Raw genomic sequence first — 24,945 nt, 5'->3', positions numbered from 1 at the left:
AACATGATAACAAGTCGGAACAGTTTTCTCTCAATCTTCATTTTGATGACGAACGAAGTGTTTGCTTTATTTAACCACTAGAGGACAGTAGAACTACTTCTAGAAAGCAACATATGAAGAGTCACTATTTTACTTAGATTTAGTGCGTTTCATTTATCATTTTTTAATAAATAGTTAATGTTAGCATATCTTTGATATGATAAAAATACAGTTTTGCTGTTCCAGCAGAAGGTTTGTCTTTTCTTCTTAGAAGAGTGAGTTACTGAAAGTTTGAAATCACTTTGAAACTTGAAAATGAAAAACTGTGATACTGGTGTTTTTTTTTTTTTTTAAAGAAATTTGGTCACTTTCTATCAGTTAAAGGAATAGTTCCGATTTTTCAAAGTGTGGTTTTATTAATCTGCTTTTGTTTAATTTTGCCTTATGTATTTTTTTTATTCTGTTTGTTGAAGAATTTTTGTGATTTTCATCTGGAAAGGTGCTATATAAATAAAGCTTTACTTACTTAAGTTTTCCCCTGCTTTCAGTATCTTACCTGCAGCAGATAACTCGCTTACCAAAGAAAATTAATTGATTTAAAAGGAAGAACTCCAAAGACTAATTTACTTCTTGCAATGTACAACTCACAGAATACTAATTATAAAATATGAACTATATCTTTAATAGTCTCTGATGAACTACAAACAAAAGAGCCTGGAACTAGTGTTAAGCAGTCATTTATGACTTTATTAATATTTTTAAATATCAAACTTTGCTCAACAAAACTGGTAACAGATTAGTTTGAACAGTTCATGAATAATTCATTATCTATTTTTAATGCTGCCACAATTTCTGTCATAATCTGAGGTTCTGAATTGTTGTTACCAGTTAGTTTGTAGGAACAGAGAGGTCGTAGGAAGACATCCTGAACAGCTTCAATGAAACCAATCACACACATTACACACAACAGCATCTGCACAATGCTTGCTCTTGATGCATTTCTCAGTATCATAAAACCATTAGTCAACAATACTGACACAAATTTTAGTGATACATGATAAAATCACACAAAAATAACATAAGCAATAACCTCCAAACAAGAATTTCCAACGACTAGAGCTAAAAGTTAGATTATGGGGGGGAAAATATGTCAAAAAATACATATATTTCATATACTAACAGTGATTTATAGTGTGAGAATCAACAGATTTGACCAATCATCACATTCAACTCAAAACTGACATTAACAACTCATCCACTCTGCGATCAGAGTGGCAGAGAGACAAAATCACAGTTGGTCTTTCTTTACATCGTCTTTAAAAGCAGCATCAGTAACAAATACTAGGTAGTTCATGATTATACATGCTAAAAAATGTTATGTTTATGTACTTCAATGCCACATTCCTCTTTAAAAATCTGTTACTGACTTTACATCTTATTGTACTTCTGCAGGACTAACCTAAAGGCCACTTTGCAACATTACATTTATTTAAAAAAATAGATTCTTTTGTCTCTGATCAGAAATCTCTGATTGCCTTAGAAATATTAAAAAAGACACAGTCAGTTATGTTTGTAAACACAGAATTTGACTCAGAGACAATTTACGAGGCATTAACAGTTTAGTCCTTTGCTGTCTTCGTTGCAAAAAGACTGAAAATCACTTACAAGTCCATATGTGGATTAAACATGCTGCTCAACACAGAATACGTTCTACAAAAGGGGCAAGTAATAGACATCAAAAATATATTGTATTTGCAAATGGACACACCTTCTACATTTTGTTGATTGCAAACACAACTTTAAGTTACAGCATATTTAACTAGTTTGTAGTTAATGATTGTAAAAGCATAAGAATGATTAGAATAATTCATTTGTACAGATGACGACAAATTTGTTATTTTTAAAGTCGTTGAGTAAAGTCTAGGCTACAGCAATTAAACATTAGTTGTGTTGTCTTTGTGCAGGATGTAAAAAACATAATGAAAACTATTATATTTTTACAACAGATGTTTTCTACACTTCAGGAGTTCTCTGAGTTTTGAAACAAACAGCAGGTTAAAGTGAAAGTAAAGCACATCAACTCTGACATGTTGAGTAAGTCTGCAGAGATCTTTGCCTATTAGCATTCAACATTCCACATCGCGTTAAATAAACAAGGATGTTAATCTGTGTTGGCACAGTGTGGTTGAAAAAGGTTGACTAGACACACAACTCTTTGTGTAAATGCTGGTAACCAAAGGAGCCTGACAAGTGCAGACTTTCTGCATCAGTCAGGCCATTTGGGTGTGAGAAATTGGATCACCAAAAGACAATTTCACATTTATGTTTCTCCCTTTTATACTGCCATGAAAAGAAACCAAAGAAATATAATTTTAAATATTGGTAAGGAACATATGGTCAAACGGAAACAGCTTAGACACCTGGATGGGAAGATTTTTTTTCAAACTTTTTTTCTGTTATTTTAAATCTTATTTTATTCTAGTTTGTTTGTAGACTGCCCAACAATTGAGCAGGGAGTTTTTACCTTGACCTAAAAATCAGAATGGCAATTCAAACCCAAAATTATTCATACCCCTGGCAGATTTAAATAACAAAGACATTGTTTCTGTTAGGAAATAAGATAGTTATCCCTTATAATAATTGCTATGCAGCGTTTTTTTTTTTTTTTTTTTTACATGTTTCCATTGTTATTTTGACAATTTATCTCTGGTGATGAACTCCAAGTCTTCTTCCCTGGCATCACCCTCCTCTTTGGTTTCCTCCAGGGGTTCTCTATCATTCAAGACAAAATTTTGCTTGACAAAAATCTTAAAATTACTTAAAGCCTGGTCTATATTGTTAGAATTAAGGGGGCAGTATTGTGCAAAATTGACTTTTTTGAAGTTTAAATCATGCTATGTTATCTCCTCATCAAAAACATGCCTGGATTGTTGCTTTGCCTCTTTAATACCTATTTAAGATATTAAAGAGTCTAATGCCTTTAACAGATATTGTTGCTTTGACTCTTTTGTATTTGTTTGAGAAATCCTTCAATCTACTGTGGCAGCCATTTGTGGTGTCTAAACTTTTACTTTCACCAAGCGCTGCCTCTTCCACAAAGTTCCTCCTTGGAGCTTCAGTCTTCAAGTCGAGCTTCTTCCTTACAGAGAACCCCTCCCACACGACTCCCCCACTCAGATCACCCAGAATTGTCTGGAAATTGATAAGGTTTCTCTGTTCAACGCAGGTAAAAACAATGTTGAAAAGACAATAAAGGAGTTCTGCTCTGATGAGGTACTGAAGGCAGAGTGTTGGAAAGTGAAGGAGCTTCTTAAAGAGACAGAGACCCAATTTCAAGGTAATAAATTGCAAAGTCAAATTTCTTTTAAGTCATGTTTTATGTATGTACAGTATTTTTAACAAGTGAAGGTAACATAATTACTTGATTGTGCTATTAAATGCCTCTATGTGCCTGGAAAATACATAATTCTGCCCCTTCAAAAGTATACTTTTGGTATAAATCTGCCAGGGATATGCATAAATTGCAGCCGTGCCTTGTGTTGTTGTTTTCTGGAAAAAATAAATAATCTCAAGGAATATACAAGTTCAAGTACAGTTACATTAAAAACTATTCAAAATTAGCAACCAAAGCACCACCTAAATTTATTGATTTTATGCCGGTAGAAAAATGTGTCAGCTATTCAGTATTACTGTATGTTTTGATTGCAACAACAAGCTCATGCAACAGCTTGTCTGTGCTGACAGGATCATAATAAGAGGGTTAATATGGTTTGATTTAATGTAACAGGATTTATAAAATGTCAATTTTTTCTAGCAATTATTTTCCAAAGAACAAAACATTTTGTGCTTATTTTTGTTTTAACAACAAACTACATTTTAAACAGTCTTTTAAATTCCAAGATGCTCAACAAAGTGTAAAGTAACACATTTTAAGTGCATTGGTTCTTATAGTGATGTCTTATGAGAGCCTAACATTAAAAGAAAGATAGAAAAACATTGTTTGAAAATTGATAAGGTTTTTTCTGCATTTTAGTTTCTATGAACAGCCTTGTTTGAATAAAAATGCAAAGCTGTTTTGGAGTCTAACTCTACGCCTTAATGATGGTATGTAGGAATCTGTGAGGACAGATTCACCTCGTCAATCCATGTTGCTCTGAGATGGCGGCGGGCTGAGAAGTTCGAGAGCCTTTTCTGATTTGGTCAGAGGAAGGTCTTCAGCTGGAGTGCACAAGATAGAGAATCTCTGCAACAGAAGCACATTAGTTTTAATTGAAGTTTGTTTGAAACTGTTTTTTTAATCTTTGGTGGTATGACCATAATTTACCTCCCGCAGGGTGCCAGGAGTGATGAGCAGATTGTACAGCATCCAGAGGGGAACCATGAGTGTTGAGGAGAGAGTGAACCACAAGCCCAGAGCGTAACCCCACCACGGATACTCTATTGTGTTGTTGAACTTCAGAGGGGTGTACTTGACCAAGGAAAAAACAAAAGTGCCCTGAAAATATTAATGAGAAAAAGATAATAAATGATAAGTCTTGGCAACTGATTTGATGAATTTGGTTTCAATATTTTTCTCAAATCTGTATATTTGCTTTTATTTAATATTTCAAATAATCAAATTCATTTTCTTACTAGTCAATGTCAAAAAAGCAAGTTTAAGCAACAGTTTTCAAACCGTTTATAAAACAGCCAAACTCACACAGTCCTCCACAGCAATTTTAAATGCAATGTAAATATTTAATTTAACAAAAAATATTTAGCTGCCACCTGGCAAAAGGTGCAGCAGCTCTAAATGCTAAACAATCAGATTCCATGGCAGCTTCATTTCCATGTCATAAGACTGATAACATTGCATCAGTCTTTTTATTGTATATATTTATATGTATTTATTTTGTCTTTACTTGTTTATATGTTATATGTCTTGAGATAAAATTTCACTCAATATGTACGTTGTGAATGTGCAGTGGAACGACAGTAAAGTCAAAGTCTATGTAACATAGACTTTGATATATATATATACTGTATGTATAGCAAACTGTGATGTAAAAAAGTTAAAGTTATATTTAGAATGTGTATCTTTACAGACAATGAATGACAAACCTAATTAACATGTAACCTTGAAGTATTTACCTCTACATGGAAAACAGAAACCAAACAGCACATTTCAGATCAAACATCTGCAGCTGGATTCCTGACTAAGTTTGCTTAAAAATATTTAAAACTGACAGGTCTTACAATGCAAAGGTAGGAGGCTGTGCTGAGTTTTCTCATTTTAATTGGAACCCACCAGGCAAATCACTGGAGTGACGTATTTCAAACAGTACTTAATGAAGGGAAAAGGCCGGTATCCGATCATGTCCTCAATGTTGTCGTAAAAGTGTTCAGCACCTGTGAAAGCATGGGAATAAAACAATTAAGATCCACTGTGAAGAATCTGTGTAAATTTTCTCCCGGAGATGGACTCACCATACACCCATCCAACACACACGGACTGCAGAATGGCAAACAGAAGCAAAGTCATCCCACTGCAGGCGTAGTAGTCAAACACCTGGAAGACGTACAGTCCTCCCTGTGTGCGATATTCGATATTTTACTGTCATGTTGTTGGAAGTGTGAATTTTACCACATGAGATTTAATCTTACTTCTGTCACCATAACAAGACCAATGAAAAAGCTGAAGACGCAGACGAACAGGAGCAGAAGTTTACGTCGATGGCCGACAAGGAAGAAGGCAGGATACAGGTCAGATATTGACGTTGTGAGAGCTTCCAGACCTACAAACTGAATCACAGACGCCCGAGTCAAAATTTCTGCAGTACCAAACATGCTACAACCTCTGGAAAATCTGGAGTTTTTATAGTTTTTCTTTTTGATGAAAAAAATCACAATTATATCACTGAAAATACAATCTAAAGTTTTCACAGTTTTCAATAATTTACTTCTTTATCAGAAAGTAACAACCTTGTTTAATATTATCATTTCAAAAATAATTTTCTGATTTATTTTGATCACACAAAGCGAAACAGTGCTCCACCTCACTGTCCAGTCCCAGAAGAATGATCATAACAAAAAAGAATATGGCCCAAAGTTGAGGAAAAGGCATCATGGCGACTGCCCGAGGGTAGGCAATAAATGCCAAACCAGGTCCTGCAGAAACACAAAGGTGACCATTTCCTCAGCATCCATGGCGATTTTTGCTATGGAACTTGAACTTGCATTTTAAATCTAAAATAAAGTTGTTGTTTTTTTACAAGCTCACCTGATTCTGCCACTTTTGATATGTCAGTGTTCTGCTCATAGGCCATGAATCCAAGAGCAGAGAAAATGGCAAAACCAGCAACGAAACTGGTTCCACTATTCAAAAGGCACAAATATACACAATCCCTGCAGAAACCAAACAGGTCTTCATTCAAGTTATTTTCTTTTATTTATATATATATATGTACAGTATATATATAATTTTATTTTTTTTACATAAAATATTCCTCATAAAATCTCCGAAAGTTTATCGATGAGTTGTATAACCACCTAAAGCACCAAATACTGTGACCTTCGTTTTCTTTTTTATTAAACAAATAGTGTATTTTGTATTAAAACTATTGAACTTACTTGTAGCAGTTATTGTTGTACTTGTTATAGCTGCCCAATGCAACTAGACAGCCAATGCAAATTGCATAGGAATAAAATATTTGTGTCCCGGCATCCATCCATACCTACAAGACAAACGGATGTCATATTTTAAAAATCTGCTACACAAAATTTGCAATAAGCACTGTGTTGCATATTACTACCTCAGCAAGTATGCAATCATTATTGAGTGTTTATTTTTAAAAGGCTCTCTACTTGTGTGGCATGCCGAGATAGAAAGTTTTTAAAGCAACAGCCAGATTATTCTTGAAGTGGCAAACCAAAACTAAAAGACAAAGGCATGACAGACTGTTTAAAAACAAAAAATGCTAACACTATTAATTATTTCCCTTTTACTTCATCACCATTCTGCTTGTTTGACATGCAACTTTTATTTGTGGCTCAAAAAGAAACTTGGCAATATCACATGTTTACTGAAAAACAAAATGGAGTCAAAAATCTTCTGGAAACGGCAAACTGCAATTCAAAGTAGAGAGAAAACCCGAGGAAACCTCTTCTGATATTCACTTCAAGGAGCATTCCCTTTACTTTCATGTTCTTGGTTGTAATAATACACCACTAACAGTCAGAATAAAAACAAAACTGTTTATTGCTAATCTGGTTTCCTTTTTCTTATGCAGACTCACACAAAATCTGAATAAAATACATCAATGTTTGTGGTTGTACACAAATGGTATAAAAAGTGTTAACACTTCTGGTCATTTCTGCATCATGCTGTTGTCGTTAGGAGCTAAAGCCTTGAGTAAGTCACAAAGAGAATGAGAATTTATTTGAAATCTAAATTTTAAAAAATTACTCTTCAATGCAGGTACTGAATCGTGAATAAATGATTTTGACCTGCGGGTCGGCGAGGCGGGATGCATCTGGGTAAAGGTAGAACTTGATCCCGTCCATGGCTCCTGGCAATGTGAGCCCACGAACGAGCAGCACAGCGAGCATCACATAAGGAAAAGTAGCAGTAAAGTAAACGACCTGCGGGGCAAACATGAGGAGATTTATTTGTGGAGAAACAGTCTACAGTAGTTGTTTTCATGTGTAAAAATGAAAAATTATTTAAAATTCAATTTGAGAGTTACACTTCTGAAATCCTTTAATATGTTTTTTTTTGTTTTGTTTTCTATATTGTCAAAAGGCAGTACAGTAAGAGCTGTTTCCATAAGAAAGGAGGAACGCATCGAGATGAGAGAGAATCTTAAAATTAAGGGTTAGGAGCACGTTCCTAATTTAGCTTAGCACAATCCACATGACTCTGCCCCCGCTGGTACACAAAGACAAAAAAAGTATTACAACACACTAAATTATGATCTTATCACTTCTGAGGGAGAATCGGCATGAGCAATTGAGAATATGCTATCAAAATATGTTGATAGGAGTGTGGTATCAAAAAAACTGCTACGACAGGAAATACATGTTATTAGTTGTAAAGGTTGTTTTCTGTGTATATGTGACATTCAAACTATTCTACCTTCCCAGTAGACTTCACTCCTTTCCACACGCAGAAGTAACAGATGATCCAAGACAACAGCAGACAGAGAGCCAACTCCCATCTAACACTGCCCAACTCATTGATGCTGCCTGTGATATTTAAAACTCGTCTCCTGAAAATCAACCACACCAGTCATTTCTTCAATATCTTCATGAACAATCATTAAATTGTGCCTTTTTTTTTCATACTCACTCCCAAAACTCTCTCACTGGTGAAGTTGCATTCTCAGCTATCGTTAGGTTGAAATAATCCTGTCTTTGATCAAACTCCACACAATTTTCTGCAAAAATACAGAAATTTTGAAAAATATATCCAAGCAAATGTAGAAACCTTGTTAAAGCTACAAACAGCATAATGCTGTTTTTTGATAATTATTAACATAACATTGGTAACTTATTTTTGCAGTACATTCTTATTAAGGTTTGACATATTCTTACGTCACCAGGATGTTTGTGACTCTTATCTTTTTTTTTTGGTTTATATAATTTATCAGCTTAGGCTTATAGTCTTTAACGCAGGGACATGCAAAACTTTGCAAATTGGTTTGCAGCAGCAGGAAAGAGAACATTTTGATGGTGTTTTTTCTGCCTACTTATTTGCAAAAAGCAGTTGGAAGATTAGTCAACAGAAACAGAACCAGTATTTCAAGACAATAAATCATCATGTTAAAGAAAAAGCAGGTACTTTGCAGAAAAGTCTAACAACGTTGTGCAAAGGTTTTTCTGAAAGCTTGGTGTAAATCTGAAAGAGAAAAAATAATGTGCCACTTAAAGGTTTTTGAACAAACTGCTTAAAACCCTGAGTTGAATGGGAATATTTTGCACATCAAATGCATTGCAGCAACTGCACCGGGTCAGCATATGAGAAGCACACAGTTGACATTCAGTTTTCTCTTTAACATTTGGTTTTCTCTTATAAGCGAAGAAACTTATTAGAGTTCTGACTGTCACTGCAGATGAGCTGCAAATCAAAAATCCAAAAATCGCCCAAAAATGAAGTTTCTTGTTTTATTGTCTGTTTCATCCTCCTGGTTGGGATGTGCTGGGCCTACCTGTGTTCCAGCTGTTCCTGCAGGTCGCCCAAGGAAGTTCAGAGCTGAAGGAAGAGAAGAGATACAGGAATGCCCAGGCTAGTATCACTATGTAGTAGATACTGGAGTATAAAACAACCACCTGACAGCCATAACCCATCCCTGAAAGAGAAAGAAAAACAAGGTGGTATAATCAGTTAACTGATTTATTAACTAATAAGTTGTTGAAGCCTTACGACATGAACAGATGTTAATATTCTATAGCTAAGCAGACTATTTTCATATTGAAGTGTTATATCAGAATATTTTTATTGAACAAAATCATTAGGAAGCAACCAGCAGAGCAAAACACATGGACATAACATATTTGTAACATGGTCCACTTTTATATTTTTTGTTATTGCTTTTTTGTTCTAGAAATGTAAAAATGGTGTCACAAACATAAAGAATTACAGATGGTCATTCATGCAAACCTCATTTTTAAGATTGGATGTGTTCAGAATTACAATAATGTTCCTATTTAATTGTGCTTCAGTTTATTTTTATATTGATCATTTTACCCTCAAAGAGTGGACAAATTTTCCTCCAACAGGTGATGCATCCCTGCTTGGTGTACTGGCCGAGGGATGTCTCCAGCAAAAACAAGGGAATGCCGCAGAAGAAGAGGAAAAGTACGTACGGGATGAAGAACACACCTGAAAAATATTAAACAGGTCACTTTATGCCTCTTAACTGAAAAAAAATATTTGAACCAGCTTAGAAGGAACTAATCTAATTTGTAGTTTTATGATTTTTGTTCAAGCTATAATTCTGATTTCAGGATTATCCAAATGAGAATTATAGTTTGAGCAAAGAAAATTAGCTATAAAAACTTCGAGTATTTTTTTTTTACATTTGTTTCAAAGTAACATTTTTTCTTTGTGAAGATTAATTTAACTGGATCAGTAGCTTCTCTGTTGCTCTGCCTCTGATTGTAGTTTCTAAATATTGTTGGCTATATTTAACCAAAATTGTTTGTAAATTACTCTTTCACATTTTGAATTGCTAAGCAATCTTATCATTACTAAGGAAAAAAGGCTTTCTGTCAATTTTAAAGAAACCTACCTCCTCCATTTTTGTAGCACAGGTAAGGAAACCTCCACACATTTCCCAGCCCGATAATTTGCCCCGCCACAGCCAGAAGAAACTCAATTTTGCTTGACCATTGTCCCCTCTGGGTTGTGGGATGATCAGGGCCCTCGTCCAGTCTGAACCTGACCTCTGGACTGTGGGCGTTATCCATTGTGCTATGATGGGAGAAGAACAAACTTTTAAGTTGGGAGACTTATGTTTTTTTTTCCAACCAGAAAAATATTTTATGTATTTAAAAAATAACTAAATGCACATAGCACAAGTTGATCTGTAACATAACACAGGACATCATGTGCTACAGTATGTTACAGATCAACATGTGTTATGTTACAGATCAACTTGTGTTATGTTACAGATCAACATGTGTCATGTTACAGATCAACTTGAGGACACCATGTCACAAGTTGAAAAGTGTCTAAGACATGACAGCTATTCAGCAAAGCATGTTGCTCTCTACTACATGCACAGTGTGAGCAGTCTTTCTGCATTAGGTTAACAGAGGGTAATTCTTTTCATCAATGTTGCTTTTGTGTGGCTGCTCTAGTTTCACAGTGGGAGCTGCAAGTAGAGTGGAAAATATGTGCTGTCCAACAATGTTAAAAGCTTAAAATCCTGAGATGCTGAAAACAACATTCCTGAAGTCCTTTATTGATCATTTAGGGATCTGAAGAGGTGGGAAGATCACTGATGGATTTATGTTGGCAACGCCAAGGCCTGGACAGTTCTGTATAAGAAACTACAATGTTAATATAAGAAAGTAAATAGTCCATTTATTTTAAAGAAAAATAAATTGACTATTTTTGCAATGTAAATAGAAACAATGCTGATTTAAACAAAAAAAGATGCAGATTTAATGTTATTCTCAGTGATATTAAAACAGAGACATGGTCTCTACCGGCATGATAGGCATGGCTCACCTACTATTAATGCAAGTTTTAATCATTTTATTGTCATGACCAATTATCCTAACAGTGATGTTTTGTGATTATGGGAGGAAGCATGAGAGTCCATGCATGCACAAAGAGAATATGCAAACTTCATGCAAGACTACTGGCCAGGATTTGAACTTAGGACCTTCTTAGTCCAACTCTGCCCCCATGCAGCCTTAATGGTTTACTGTGTGGATTAAAATTATTTATTGTAATAGAATCATGCATAACTTCCAAACTCAGTTATCTATAAACTCGGTGGACAGAAAGAACAAAATAATACATGCAGTTTTTTATACTGGATATTTTTCAAATAGAAGAAAGAAATATCATTTGGATCTTTGGTTTTTGGAATTTCAAATAAAATGGGAAAATATCTTTCTTGATTGAGATTGCCCAGAATACTTTCTTTAGTTTATTGTATAAACAGTCACAAACTCTTGAGGCATCATTGTCTTGTTTTCTTGGTCTGACATTTGAACAAATTTGCAAATGTGGCTTTCACTTTGAGGAGTTCATTTCCTACAAGTTGTGTGCTGAAATAAAGGTTCGACTGCCAGTTCTTTAGAACTTTGTGTTTTTGTTTATGAGAGGAATTCCTCTCTATTGTTTTTTGCTTCAAAAGTCTATTATACAGACACACAGCATGTCGCTGCCATACTTAACATCTGTTCAGTTCATGCCCTACAAAAGGCAACATTGTTGTCCAGTTAAACAACGCAGTGTGAGAACAGAACCGCTCAACACAGGAAGAGTCTTTTCACAGCTGCTATGGGTCTAGTGTATTGATATTTATCTGAATTATGTCAGCGAAACAGTTCATGAAGCTGCCCCACACTTGCTAGGTACTCAATAACACAAGCAACCATGCAGATAAAGACTTTTATATATTTATAAAGCATATAACCAGTTCAAATAATCCATGCTGTTAAATTTAAATTATTTTTAATTTTTTAGTTTTTTTTTTTTTTTGCCCCATAGCTATATGCTTCACATGAACAACAGGAAATGAAGGTTTCATTTTGCTAAGCATCAACTTTTACCTCCTGACTATTGTTGAGGAAGAATGATTATTTTTAGTGCTTAATACAGTTAATCTTACGGCATGTGTAAAAGGTATATTGAACATTCTTATTTTGAAGAAATTTCTTAAATTTGAACAGGTTTGTGTTAAGGATTTAAAACTAAACTATTGATGGGCAAGTATTCAAACGACAGTAACCAAATGCAGATCAAAAGGGGATCTCTCAATGGGGGCTCCTGCTGTGTTGTCAGAGCACAGGAGGCCGTAAAATTAGCATCTCCCCCAAGGCACTATCATTTGAGCCTGGAGGAGAGAAGTCTGTTTGGGTCACAGAAGATCAAAAGTCTTCCAGAACCAACATCTGGGATGGTGTAAAACTGAATACAACATAGAATGTTGAAACCACTAACATTTAATTTCTAAGACATTTTTCTAAGCATTAATAACATGTTTTTAATGAAGAGTGTATTATCTAATTGTAGAACTACTAATCTAGTAAATGATGAATGTATTTGAAAATTGTACTATCTGTGACAATATCAGAATCAAATGGAAATTGTTTAAATGAAAATGTTTTGTTTAGTATTAGAAAATTGCTCAGGATTTATGCTAAACTGGGTTTTTGTGAAGATAACCTTTCCTTGAACCAAAATTACTGGATTTAAGTTTCTCCTGAGAATTTATGTAAGGAGAGATAACGGGAGAGACTCCGGATTCCACAGGTATCTGTGAAATCTTATCTTATGTTTTTCTTTGCCCAAATGACCGTAGAACCCAGGAGGCCAGGATGCAGCTGTTGGCTCTTTTGTTGAAACAGGGAGCAAATGGCCTTTGATCTTTGGCGTAAATTAGGGGGAGTTCTAAGTTTCTCTGAGTGTTCAAGGTAGCTTCCAGTTGGTCAACCAGAGGTACGCCTTAATTGAATATATTAAAAAGGAAAGACACACCTTCAGTATAAGAGTTCGTGCACAGGAGTAATAATTCAGACAGCTGCCACTATTTTGCTTTTTTGCATCAGCTCTCTCCAAAGATGCGTCTTTGCCTTTTCTTTGTTTTTTCTTTCTCTATTTTTCTTGTCTCAAGGTAATGAATGTATATCTCTGTTCCTCTGCAGTTTTGTTGTTGATTCATACGTTGCTTTGTATGGGATTAAACTCTGTAATTCTGTGACGTCAACACGCATTGTTGTTTCCTTGTGGCCGCACGTCGCCCGCTGAGAGGACCTGGGAGTTTGAGGAAGAGAGAGAGCCAAACTTTTTTCCAAAGTTAATTTATAAATTATTCTTCCTTAACACTATCTAACATCCTACATAATAAACCAAAGCTCATTTAAAATCCCATCTATAGGAGGACATTTTGCTTAATTTCAGGCAGTCTTACTACATCATGAACACTGGGCACATAGTCATCCTTGAGGCAAGAAATTTTATGATAGTTTATTGCTTATGCTAAAGTCTTAGCAAAACCAACATTAAACTACAATACGACTAAAATGGTTTTTCACATGGTAAAAAATCAACTGTGGAACCAACTAGTGAAAAATAATTTTAATTTGCTACATTTCTATGCACTGTTCACTCAATTATATGAAACTAGAAATATCATAGGACACATGTGAACCAGATGAACATGGCTACCTATCTCAACTAATAGACTGCAGATTAACATTATTAAAAGAAGCAATTCATTGTAAGTTTGGAGGAGCTGCAGAGATCCACAGCTCAGATGGGAGAATTTGAACGCTCAAAGTTACCTTTACTTTCTATTTGTTATGTTGTTGTTCTGGTGAAGTCTTGAACTGTTCATATTTTTAAGATTAAGTGTTTGTACATGAATGCCTCCCCAGCCCCTCTTATAAAAGCCCCTTAATGTGCAGTTGTACTTGTTAACACAGCAACTAATAGCCATGCATTTTAGTAAGTTGACCCTTATTGGAAAGTGACAAAAAAGTGAGCAATTATTGAAAAAAAATTTAATATTCTACTAAAACACATACAATGGACATGTGGAGGAGGACGTGGAGTTAAAAATTTTAACTCCACGTTAGAATTTGAAACATTTGCAAAGTAATGCAAGTGTTTATCACCATTTTAGTTCTTGACTGAGTTTCAAATATTGTTGGGACATTCCCTCTGTTTTGTTTTGAGTGGTACGGTCACTGACCTCTAGGGGCTCTCTTCATGAGCGAGCTCTTTCTTTGTGTTTCAGCTTTACCTGGCTGCCACAGGTGCAATGTGTTGGAGCTCGTCAGCCACCCCATAAAGAGCTACAACCAGAGAGGTCAGATCCCTTCTTTTTTTTCTCTGGGCCTTGATCTGATGTGATCTTGTCTGATTGTTTGTGGAAACTTTGGATGGTTTTGCTGTGAGCATTTTTGTGAAACTAAAGTTTTGTTTCCATTCACAGTGGAAGCTGATAGGGGTTCTCTGCCATTTTGTTTAACTGTTTTCTCCTGTTTTTTTTTTTTTGGTTAGTCAGGGAGTTCAGGTATTGTACTTTCTTTTCAGTTCTCTTCTAGAAAGTGTTTTTATTTTATAATTAAAAGGGGGATGTTTTGTTTGTTGTGTTGGCCTTGGAGACCCTGAAGCTTAAAAGCTTCCCTGTGCTTGTTGTCTACTGTGACTTGTAACATTGAGTATGACTATTGTCACCCACCTTCAGTCCATTGGATTAAAATGCTCTGACAAAGCCAAGAATCTGGGGTGATCATGGATCCTGAGCTGAACTTTAATAACCACATCAAATCCATCATAAACACATCATACCACCATCTAAAACATATTGCTAAAATTAGACGACTTATGTCCCCACAAGATTCTGAAAAATTTGTTCATGCCTGTGTTTTTAGTAGACTCGATTACTGCAATGGCATTATTACTGGATTATCAAAAAAAGCAATAAGACAGTTCCAGCTTCTCCAGAATGCAAGAGTCCTAACTAAAACAAAAAGAGATCAGCATATCAGTCCAGTTCTAAGATCCCTTCACTGGCTGCCTGTTGCTCAAAGAATAGAATTTAAAATCTGCTTAATAGTTTACAAAGCACTTCATAAGAGAAACCCAGTCTACATTTCTGATCTTCTTCGACCATATACACCACTCAGACCTTTAAGATCATCAGAATCAAACCTACTGACTACAGAACTAAACATGGTGAAGCAGCTTTTAGTTTTTATGTTCCAGCACTCTGGAATAAGCTTCCTGCTCATTGTAAGACTGCCCCTACCTTGAGTTTATTTAAAACAAGGTTAAAAACCTTCTTACTTGAAGTTGTCTATTCTTAATTTTTTTAAATTCTATTCATTCACTATATTTAAAATTTTAATGTTTACTTTGTCTATTTTTAATCTGCTTGAAAAAATGTTTTTCACTATCTTCTTGTATGTTGTTTTTAACTTTCTTGTACAAGCACTTTGAATTGTCTTTGGCTGAAAGGTGCTATATAAATACAGTTGCCTTGCCTATTGCATTTCAGAGGTTATGCCATCCTTTGATTTGAACATTAACATTCAATCAGTTCATCCTTGAAAACTGACACCGAGACAGTCTAAATATATAATATTTATAGAAAGAGAGATATAACTATGTAAAGAGAGTTAACACAAACCTAAAAGAAACCTGATATCGGTTGATATCGGTTGCCAAACTCATTTAGAGCTCTCTATTTTTATGTGTCATATGACTATAACACTGTGGCTTGGTTAGAAAACAACTTTGATTGAGCGGTGCTTTATTTTATATTTTTGCTTATTCCAGCTTCTTTTTTAGTGCAGCCGCAGGTTTGATGGGGCAGAAAGAAAGTTGCTTTTGAGTACATTGCAGGTCCTGGATCAACACTCTCTTGGCAGCAAGTGGATAAATTCCTTTAAAATATTTTCCTCTACAGCTTTAGGGCTTGTGTAAAAAGGGGATCAGATAGAGTAAACAAGGTGGTGTTGGGTTTCTGAGATGCTGGGAAGGCTTTAAAAAGAGAGTAAATAAGCTATAGTGCAGAAAACAGATGTATGGTTAAAATCAGACGTTTACATATACTGAATGAAAAGAAACATATTTTTTCCTCACTGCCTGAAGTTAAATCAAACCAAACTTCTCCTGTTCATTAGAATCACCAAAATTCTTTTTATTTTTGCTTGATGCTACAGTACTGAGAGAATCTCTTGGATATTTATTTATTAATATCTTTAAAATCAGAAGTTTACACATAAAATGTCTGACTTCTGTCAGACATTTTGGGTTTCCTTCCACAAGCATCTTGCAATTGTTTCCTGGAGTTCTGGCCCATCCGCTCGAACAGAACTGCTATGACTCAGTCAGGTTTGTAGGCTGCCTCATTTGCACACACCTTTTTTGATCTGCTTACAACTTCTTCTTACAACTGAGATCAGGGCTTTGTGATGTGAAAACACTGACTTTGTTGTCTTTAAGGTATTTTATATTCAGACTGTGTGCGTATGGATACTGTCCATCCGGAAGACCCATTTGTGCCTGAGCTTAACGTCCTGCCGTTAGATATTTCAATATTCCTCATGATGCCATTTACTTTACGATATGCACCAGTTCCTCCTGCAACAAAACAGCCCCAAACAATTATGCTTGGGATGGTGCTCCAAGGCTTATAATCGTCATCCAAATTGGTCATAAGCCCAAACAGTTCCACTTTAGTTCCTTTAGACCACAGCACATGTCTCCAAAAAAGAAGGTTTTTGTCCCTGTGTGCATTTGCAAATTGCAATCTGACATTTTTTATGTTTCTTTTGGGGTAATGGCCTCCTCCTCTCTGAGTAGCCTTTCATGAGGCTACTCACGAAAGGCTACTCGTGAGTAGAAACCTGCCCTGTTTCACTGTGAAACAGGGCAGGTTTCACTGTGGATAATGACACCGTCTTACCAGCTCCAACCAGCATCTTCACAAGGTCTTTGTCTTTTGTTCTGTGGTCGATTTGCACATTTCAGACCGAAATACTAGGACACAGAACCTGTCTCCTTCCTCAGCGCTATGATGTTGAAAATTCCCTTCATGTTTATACTTGCCATGTAATTGTTTGAACCATGGCTGGAGGGCTTGGGACTGGTTTTATTGTTACCTACAGAATCACAACAAGCTGAATGTGAAATAAAAGCAAGATAACCAGGGTGCAGCTACATCCCATCATCAAATAAAAAAAATAAAAAAAGTTATCATTGCAAAATTGTGTTGCAAGTCAAGTTTAAAACAGTATTTGGTCCTTTGACTTAAAAGAGCACTTCTGTATATTCACATGCAGTGCGGTACAGCTTTTGCTGAGCAAACACATGCAATCTGACCGCAGAAAAATTATTACATTTGCTATTCAAAAACATGAAGAAAGGAAGAGGGGAAAGAAAAAAAAGTAACTTGTACATTTTGTCAGCCTTTGGGCAAACATGACAACATATTCTAAAAACAAGCAACCCTAGTGCGACACTATCTTGGCTACAGAAGCAGCCTCTTTGAAATAAGGCACAACTTTTCTTTCTAGTGGTATCAGTATCACCACTCTACATGAGAACTTCCCTAACCAGCAGCCGATGAATATGAAAAATGAGGCTCATCAAACCAAAAATATAAATTCAGTCTTATCTCCAAGCTTCTTCGGTCATATTTCTTGTTAGAGAAAATATTTCCACTTGGCTCCTATAATCTGTTACTCCTGCTATGCAATTTTTGAAAATCCCAGAGATTCTATTTTTTTCTTTGTTTTATTCAGATGATTATGAAATATCTATTTATTTTAATATGGCAAACATTGATTACCCTACTAATAAAAGTATTATTAGTAGGCTAATAATGATACTGATACAGTATATGACTATGCACAATCACATAGTCATATGATACTGTTTTTTTACTGTATCACATGACTATTGTGCAAGTTGATTAATTCAATTTAGAGAATGTATATCAATGGTATTAGTAGTAGTTTATAATGACAATTATTAATTTAATAATAAACTGCAGAATATTTTTTATTATTAGTTTATCATAATAAACTAATCGTAATATTTATTAGTTTATAAATATTATTATAAACTAATGCTACTTCCTGACAGAAGTAAGATTGGTTGTGTAATTTTTTGTGATCAAAAACAAAAAGAGAAGTTTGGTCTGACGTAACTTCAGTGTCAAAAAGGTATGTGGGTTTTTATTTGGTCTATGTAAACTTCTGGTATCAACTTTACAAATGACCAGACAACTTTGTACAAGCTATTCAGCAAAGTGCATATTATGTAAGATATGTATTTCAGACCTATTGCGAGAAAAGGTTCATTACATGTTTACAGTGTAAGCTACCTGTATTAACAGAATAATCAGAAATCCATTAGCAGAGCAGGTCAACTGCCTCAGCAATGTGTTCAATCTGAGCCTTGACAGGTCGTACTTGTATCTTTGGAATATAAGGCATCATTTACCACTATTGCTTTTAGAAACACAGGGCCATTCCTTTCTTGAAATTATGAGCTCATGATTTCAAGGAAGTCTGTGGAAACTTTCCACTAAACATTCAGTTTAGTCTTTTTATGCAAGAGATTCAGACAAGTATAAAAGTAGTTAAGTGCAATACATGTGTCTGAGCTGCAATAAAATATATTTACACATTAGAAAACAAAAGAGCACAATTGGTAATGTAAAACGTATTTTCCAATGACAATTAGAAACTTAGAGGAGATCTTTTTTAGAGCTTGATGTGAAGACTGTTCAAATATTTGTTTAAGAAGAATAAATGATTTTGTTTGCTTTTTGCTGCCAGTGTAGAGTGTTGTACTAAACAAGAGAAGTAACTGCCTCACTGCAGCATAACAAGTAACCTTTGGCCTACATATTACAAGCTCCAAGCCTCACTGTACCGCTGAATTGCCAGGGTACCAGCTATGTCTTTGGCTTTACGGCACTGAAATAACAGAAGACTTCACTTGGAAAAGTTCTAAACTAAACACATTATGAAAAACCATGCCGAGGCAATAGAGAAAAATGAGGAGTACCTTAAAAAGATGCCACTTTACTTTTGAGTCATGCATCCATTCCAAGAGACTTCATTTGGTGCCTTCAGAGAAAAATACAAGTGCAGAACCCCCAGCCTCACTAGGACACACTTTATGCCCAGAACTGACCATGAGCGAGTCCATGAGGAGGTTTGAGAGAGATGAGTGGTGTGACAATGAGTCCGAGCCACAGAGTAAGAAGGACAGAGGAAGCAGGGGGTGGGACTGTTTCTGAATGAGCAACTTAAGGCGGGGACTGTTCCAGCAGCCCTGGCCACATGGTCTCGGTAACGAAGGAGATTCACTAGTGAGGCATTCACTGCTGCTTACTTGCTTTTATGTAGACTCTCTGTATGTTCACAAAACGTTTTCCAGTGTTAACAAAATACTTTCGATTTCCTGTACTAAAATAAGACAATTTTTTTTAGAAGTTTTAATAGCTTGTTTCATAGGAATATCTACTACTATTTCCTTAAAATTTAGTAGTTTTGCTGTATGACTTGCAATAAATGTTTTGTGTACCTTTCTACAAGCTTCTCACAAAAATTCCTCCTGACAAAACTGCTGAAAGCATTTCTGTGGGGTTGCGATTTTATGATTGCCACTCTGAAATTTTAATTTAAATTTATGGATGAGGTGTGGTGTGTGATCTGTCAGTTGCCTTGTGAGCCAACTTTCTTTTTATTGTTTGTAGATGTAAAAAAAGAAAAAAAGAAAAAAGGGGGGGAGTTGGCGCCACCTGGTGTTTGCTGAGAGTAAGAAAAATATTTTGTGAATTACCTGCTCCAGAATTTAGATTAAAAAATTGCTTTACAAACTGGAACCGCAACACGAACGCATCTGCAGTAAATTACAACTGTGGTTATTTCTAGTTAGGTAGATAAAATAAATGTATATAAATTGCAATTAAAAATCTTTCCTATTATTTAATCAATAGTTTAGATATATGGTAGTGTAAATGTTTTTATTTTTCTTATACAGCATTGTGACGGCCCTGTGTGTGTGCAATAAACTGTTATCAATAACAGTAAACTGTTTATCAATTAGGTCCTCGATTGTGGGAGGTGACTCTAATTACGTGGCCACCTGGAAGGAGCGCCGTTCCATTCATGGGTGTGGCTGGCCGACGCAAGTACCAGACGCAGACGACCCGGTGATCCAGGCCTCGCCGAGAACTGGACTCCCTGTTGGGGAGGGTCCAGGCTGAAGGAGCGCGGGTCTATTACATCTTGGGCTGCCGTCTGTGGATCCCCTAGACCACAGGTGTCAAACTCCAGTCCTCAAGCGCCGCTGTCCTGCAACGTTTAGATGTGCCTCTGTTGCACCACACCCGAATAGAATAATTAGATCATTATCAAGGCTCTGGAGAACTGATCTACACAAGGAGGAGGTAATTAAGCCATTTCATTCCAGTGTTTTGTACCTGTGGCACAACTAAAACTGCAGGACACCGGCCCTTGAGGACTGTTGCTGAACGAGTTTGACACCCCTGCCCTAGACAATTAGGTTCTTTTAAAATAAAATGCATCTAAAAGGCTAAAACTTTGTCTGGTTGCCGTGTCCTCCCTATTTTTTGTTGCGGCCAGCCGAGCCGGGCATGAAGAATATACAATTTTTACTTAAAAAAGCTTGGCTGTGCCAAAAATGTTAAAAGACTAAGACTTATATGTAATTTTGTTTATACAAATGCATAATATATATTATATATAAATTGAAAATATTGGAAAAATATACACAAAATTGGCCTGCTTTTAATAAACAATGAGCTTAAACTTTCATTGGTGGTATTAAATATTAAATGGAGAGGTGAGTTGGCTCCCTCTACTGGTTTGTTTGGGAATATGGAGAGTATTTTACGTACTTTTACTTGGTTTTAATTTAATGTGCTGTATGCTTGAACCCAAATGTTTATTTTCTTTTTGTGTTTACAAAATAGATATGAACGACTCAGTAGAAGCATTCAAGTCAACCATAGAAAATTGATTTATTAATTTATAAAACCCTTTGTTATCAGCTGTTATCAGCAATATAACATTCATTAAGCCATCCTTGAGTTGGCAGATTAAATAAAGCAAGATAGCATCATGAGACCTCTTTGTACCACTTAACGTTACACTACATCCATCTTGTAATGTCACAAAAATGAAATGTGATGTTCATTTGGGTTTAATTTCAAGAAAATACCAGTGTTCCATTTTTACAGGTTTAATGGTTTACTGTTCACCAAATGCATAACACTGCATCTCAGACATCAGTATCTGTGAACTGGAAAGTATCCTGGCAAGATTTTAACCTGAAAAAAGTTTGCCAAGTCTCAATAGTTAAAGACTTTCACACTGCTGCATTGTTAAACTAGACTTAAACATTTCTGAGGAAGATCTCTTTGACCTGTTGCAAGTTGAAGTCCCACAGTTGTAAATGGAAACATAGTCATAAAACACCAATATTAAAATTCATTCATGCAGATATACGTAAGCTGTTTCGTTTTATTTTTTTTTCTTTTATGGTGCCCAGGAATTTAAAGTAATAAAAATTTTTAACCTTTGTTACAACTTTGTTGTCACCGCAACAAACAATTTTGAAGTACAGAGACTTAGCCTCAAACTGAAAGAAGTGGAAGCACAATTTTGAATTTAAAAAAAGCGGGTATAGAGCCGCAGACCTGTATAGACAGTTTGAACTTGAATCCTGGAAATGGTTTGACTGAAGGTGCTGCTAAATGGGTTCAGGACACAACCCAAAAATGCAAGGCAGAGTATTGTTTCAAGAAACTTAATCTTGATCTAAGTCCTGTAGAGCAAAGGCAAACACATACTCAAACAAAGGTGGTTTAGCATGGCTAAGTAACCTAATATGCATGTTTCTGGGATTTACTAACCATTACTGCGCATCCCAAATTCAAAATCAGCAATTCAAAATAAGTTATTTCTAAATAAAGACCAAAAGTAAACAAACAACAACTTTATTATGTAATGAAACAAAAGACCATACAGAAAACATATTAGTGGCAGTACAACAAAATATTTTGCTGCCGAAATTATCAAAATTATTTTCAAACAAAAAAGAGGTTAAGTGTGTTGAAGGTTGATTGTAGTATAAGTTGTACTTTAGAGCCTTAGCAGAAAGCCTCTAACATGTAATCAAAGTGTAACTTTACCCTCAGCTTTGAGCTCAGCCCTCCCCACTGTGTTACTCTGAAAAAGGTAGGAAAGAGTACAGATGGCTGATAATATTTACAGGCTTGGGGCTGAAGGGCATAAAGGTGATTCACAACCTTTCATCAACTAAATAGACTGAAGGAGAATCATAGGGCAACTGCACAAAGCTGTTTTTAAATGAAACACCTTTCACCTTCAAAATATATGGAAGCAGACAGTAAGTAGGTGAAAGACCAATGGAGATATAGAGCTGTACCTATTAGAGCTTCCTGTTAAGGTTCTAGTCAGATTTAATATAATGCACAACAAAACCTGAATGTGAACAAAGAATTTGGGTAATAAAATTGTGCAGTATTTAGAGAGAGGAGGCCTTATTAGCATCAAAATCACAATTTTTCACCTTACTATTTTTCAATTCTAGTGGAGACAGGCACTCTGAAATAACTTGTGTTTATTCTGTTTCTAAAATAAATCTAAAATAAGATAGCCCACTGTCTGGAATAAGGTCTAGGACATTGAAAATAACTACCAGCATGCCAAGGTGTGACAGGTTTACCCAAAAAGAGGGACTGCAAAATGCTTAAGTAAGCCTCTGAAAACCCTGAAATATCAGTTTGGGACCTGCAGCAGGCGTTTACTACCACTGATATGAAAGTTGATGTCTGCAGCATCAGAAACAAACCAAAGAGGTTTAACTTTAAAGAGAGGCATGCAAGGAAGAACAATTGCCCTCAAAGAAATCCCTGAAGGTCAGACTGAGGTTTAATATAATAAATGTAGACCGAAACTGGTACTTCTGCAATAATGTTCTTGAAAAGATGAACATAAAACTGAATTATTAAACATAAAGCCAAAATAAATAAAAACAAAACCTCCTATTATTATCCTCATTATCGCCACAGGCTGTCAGCTGAGGCCACAGATTTAGGTACAATGATGTAATGATGTGATCTACGTTTCTTGGATAGCAAAAATGGCAATAAAAGAAAGAAGAAAACATGGTTATATTTTTCTGTATGTCTATTGTAGTTCTTTCTCTTGTAGAGAGATGGGACTTGTGAATTTCTGCTACATCAGTAACTTAAATCGAATTGAAAGTTTGGATCATAAATGATACTGAGAATAATGAAGATGACTTTTGTTGTCTAGATGTTTACATATAAACAACAACATGAAGATGTCAGCATGTTTTGCTGACATGGAGCCGTCTATACAGGCAAAATGTGCTAAATGAAAAAGTATGAATGATCTGCTATTTTCATGTGCTTCTCTTATCTATGACTTCAGGTATGAAATGCATGTTAGGACATGCATTGTTAGAAAAATCTTGACAACACTGTATAACTCATAAAAGTCACAGAGAGATATTTCTTTAACAGTAAATATGAGATTTAAATGGTCAGTGAACTCACTCATTGCCGCCCTCTGAAGCCTGATAATGTCCTGGGAGTTTGTTTGTCTTTGTTTCAGCATTTTCCATCTCAAAGCAGGTTTTCTTGGGCCACTGCTCTGAAATCTGTTGGTGAATCTCTGACTGAAGGGCTTGCAATGATCACAGGAAAACAAGTTGTACAAATCATTACAGGGTTGTAAATGAATTATCTTTGGCAGTGTCTTTCAAAGCTATGCCGCACAAAGTTACATAAATACACGGAAATGCGGCTGTGAGCAGATTTAACAGGACAAGACATTTTTCTCTAGGTATTTTTAGTCAATAAATTTTGTGATGGGTTTTATGTTGAGATGCTAAAGTACAATACAACAGGTAACGTACGCTTGTAAACATACCCTTTGAACTTTATCACATTTTGTCACGTTACAGCAAACTCTAATCTATTTTACTGGTATTTAATGTAATGGACCAATACAAAGTAATGCATAAGTGTTAAATAGAAGGAAAATGATACATGGTTTTAAAAACAAAAAGCATGTCTGAAACTGTGGTACACATACATACTTACATATTTAGTCCCCTTTACTCTCATTCCCCTCAATAAAATCTGGTGCAACAATTGTCTTTTGAAGACATCGAGTCCACCTGTGTAATTACAATGATGATTTCTTGGAGAGTATTGGTCAAATAAATGATATAATGAAGACAGAGTAACACAATGGGGAGAGAGTTGTGGTGAAGTTTAAAGCAGGGTTAGATTATGAAATCAATTGTCCAAGTTTTGGACATCTTACAGAGAGAAGAAAACCTCAAGCGATGTCGTCCCACCTAAAGCGACAAGCCAGGCAAGGGGAGTGAATTAACTCTGGAGGAAGTGAGGAGTTATTCAGCTATTAATTGTGCGGCCAACAAATGTGTGCTTCCCCCACTAACAATCCCTTGTAAAAATTACAAGAAAAGAAACATTTTTGTAAGACAGCTATAAAATTTTCACAAATTTTAAGTTAATTGCTATCCTGTCAGTAGACATGTTGGAGGCTACAAGAGTCTGTCACTTTTCTTCAGGACAGTGAGTCCAAACATCAATCAACCAACCAACCAATCAATCAATTATAGGGAATTACTACTATGGCATTCATAAATACAATTCATTGTGACTGACATGACAG

General features: G+C 35.6%; 1 protein-coding gene across 4 annotated transcripts; it reads right to left on the bottom strand.

The window, feature by feature from the left end:
• Nucleotides 1-705: 705 nt before the first annotated feature.
• Nucleotides 706-23,930, bottom strand: LOC114135026 (sodium- and chloride-dependent GABA transporter 2-like). Of its 4 annotated transcripts, none has more exons than XM_028001931.1 (15): nt 23,796-23,928; nt 10,248-10,429; nt 9,704-9,838; nt 9,165-9,305; nt 8,306-8,393; nt 8,093-8,225; nt 7,465-7,599; nt 6,589-6,692; nt 6,239-6,363; nt 6,014-6,126; nt 5,623-5,760; nt 5,446-5,548; nt 5,267-5,367; nt 4,304-4,474; nt 706-4,222 (listed from the first exon to the last, which is right to left on the bottom strand). In XM_028001931.1, exons 1-15 carry the CDS (start codon nt 23,861-23,863, stop codon nt 4,118-4,120), a joined length of 1,842 nt encoding a protein of 613 aa, XP_027857732.1. In that variant the 5' UTR covers nt 23,864-23,928; the 3' UTR covers nt 706-4,117. The 4 variants fall into 4 exon arrangements, with proteins under 4 accessions (XP_027857732.1, XP_027857733.1, XP_027857735.1 ...); XM_028001932.1 differs by lacking the exon at nt 23,796-23,928 and adding an exon at nt 19,226-19,437; XM_028001934.1 differs by lacking the exon at nt 23,796-23,928 and having other exon boundaries at nt 9,165-9,208; nt 9,286-9,305.
• Between the last annotated feature and the right edge of the window lie 1,015 nt (nt 23,931-24,945).

This window comes from Xiphophorus couchianus, chromosome 20, assembly GCF_001444195.1.
Source record: "Xiphophorus couchianus chromosome 20, X_couchianus-1.0, whole genome shotgun sequence".
NCBI classification, from domain to species: Eukaryota; Metazoa; Chordata; class Actinopteri; order Cyprinodontiformes; family Poeciliidae; genus Xiphophorus; species Xiphophorus couchianus.
This window is presented reverse-complemented; position numbering and strand designations above follow the sequence as displayed.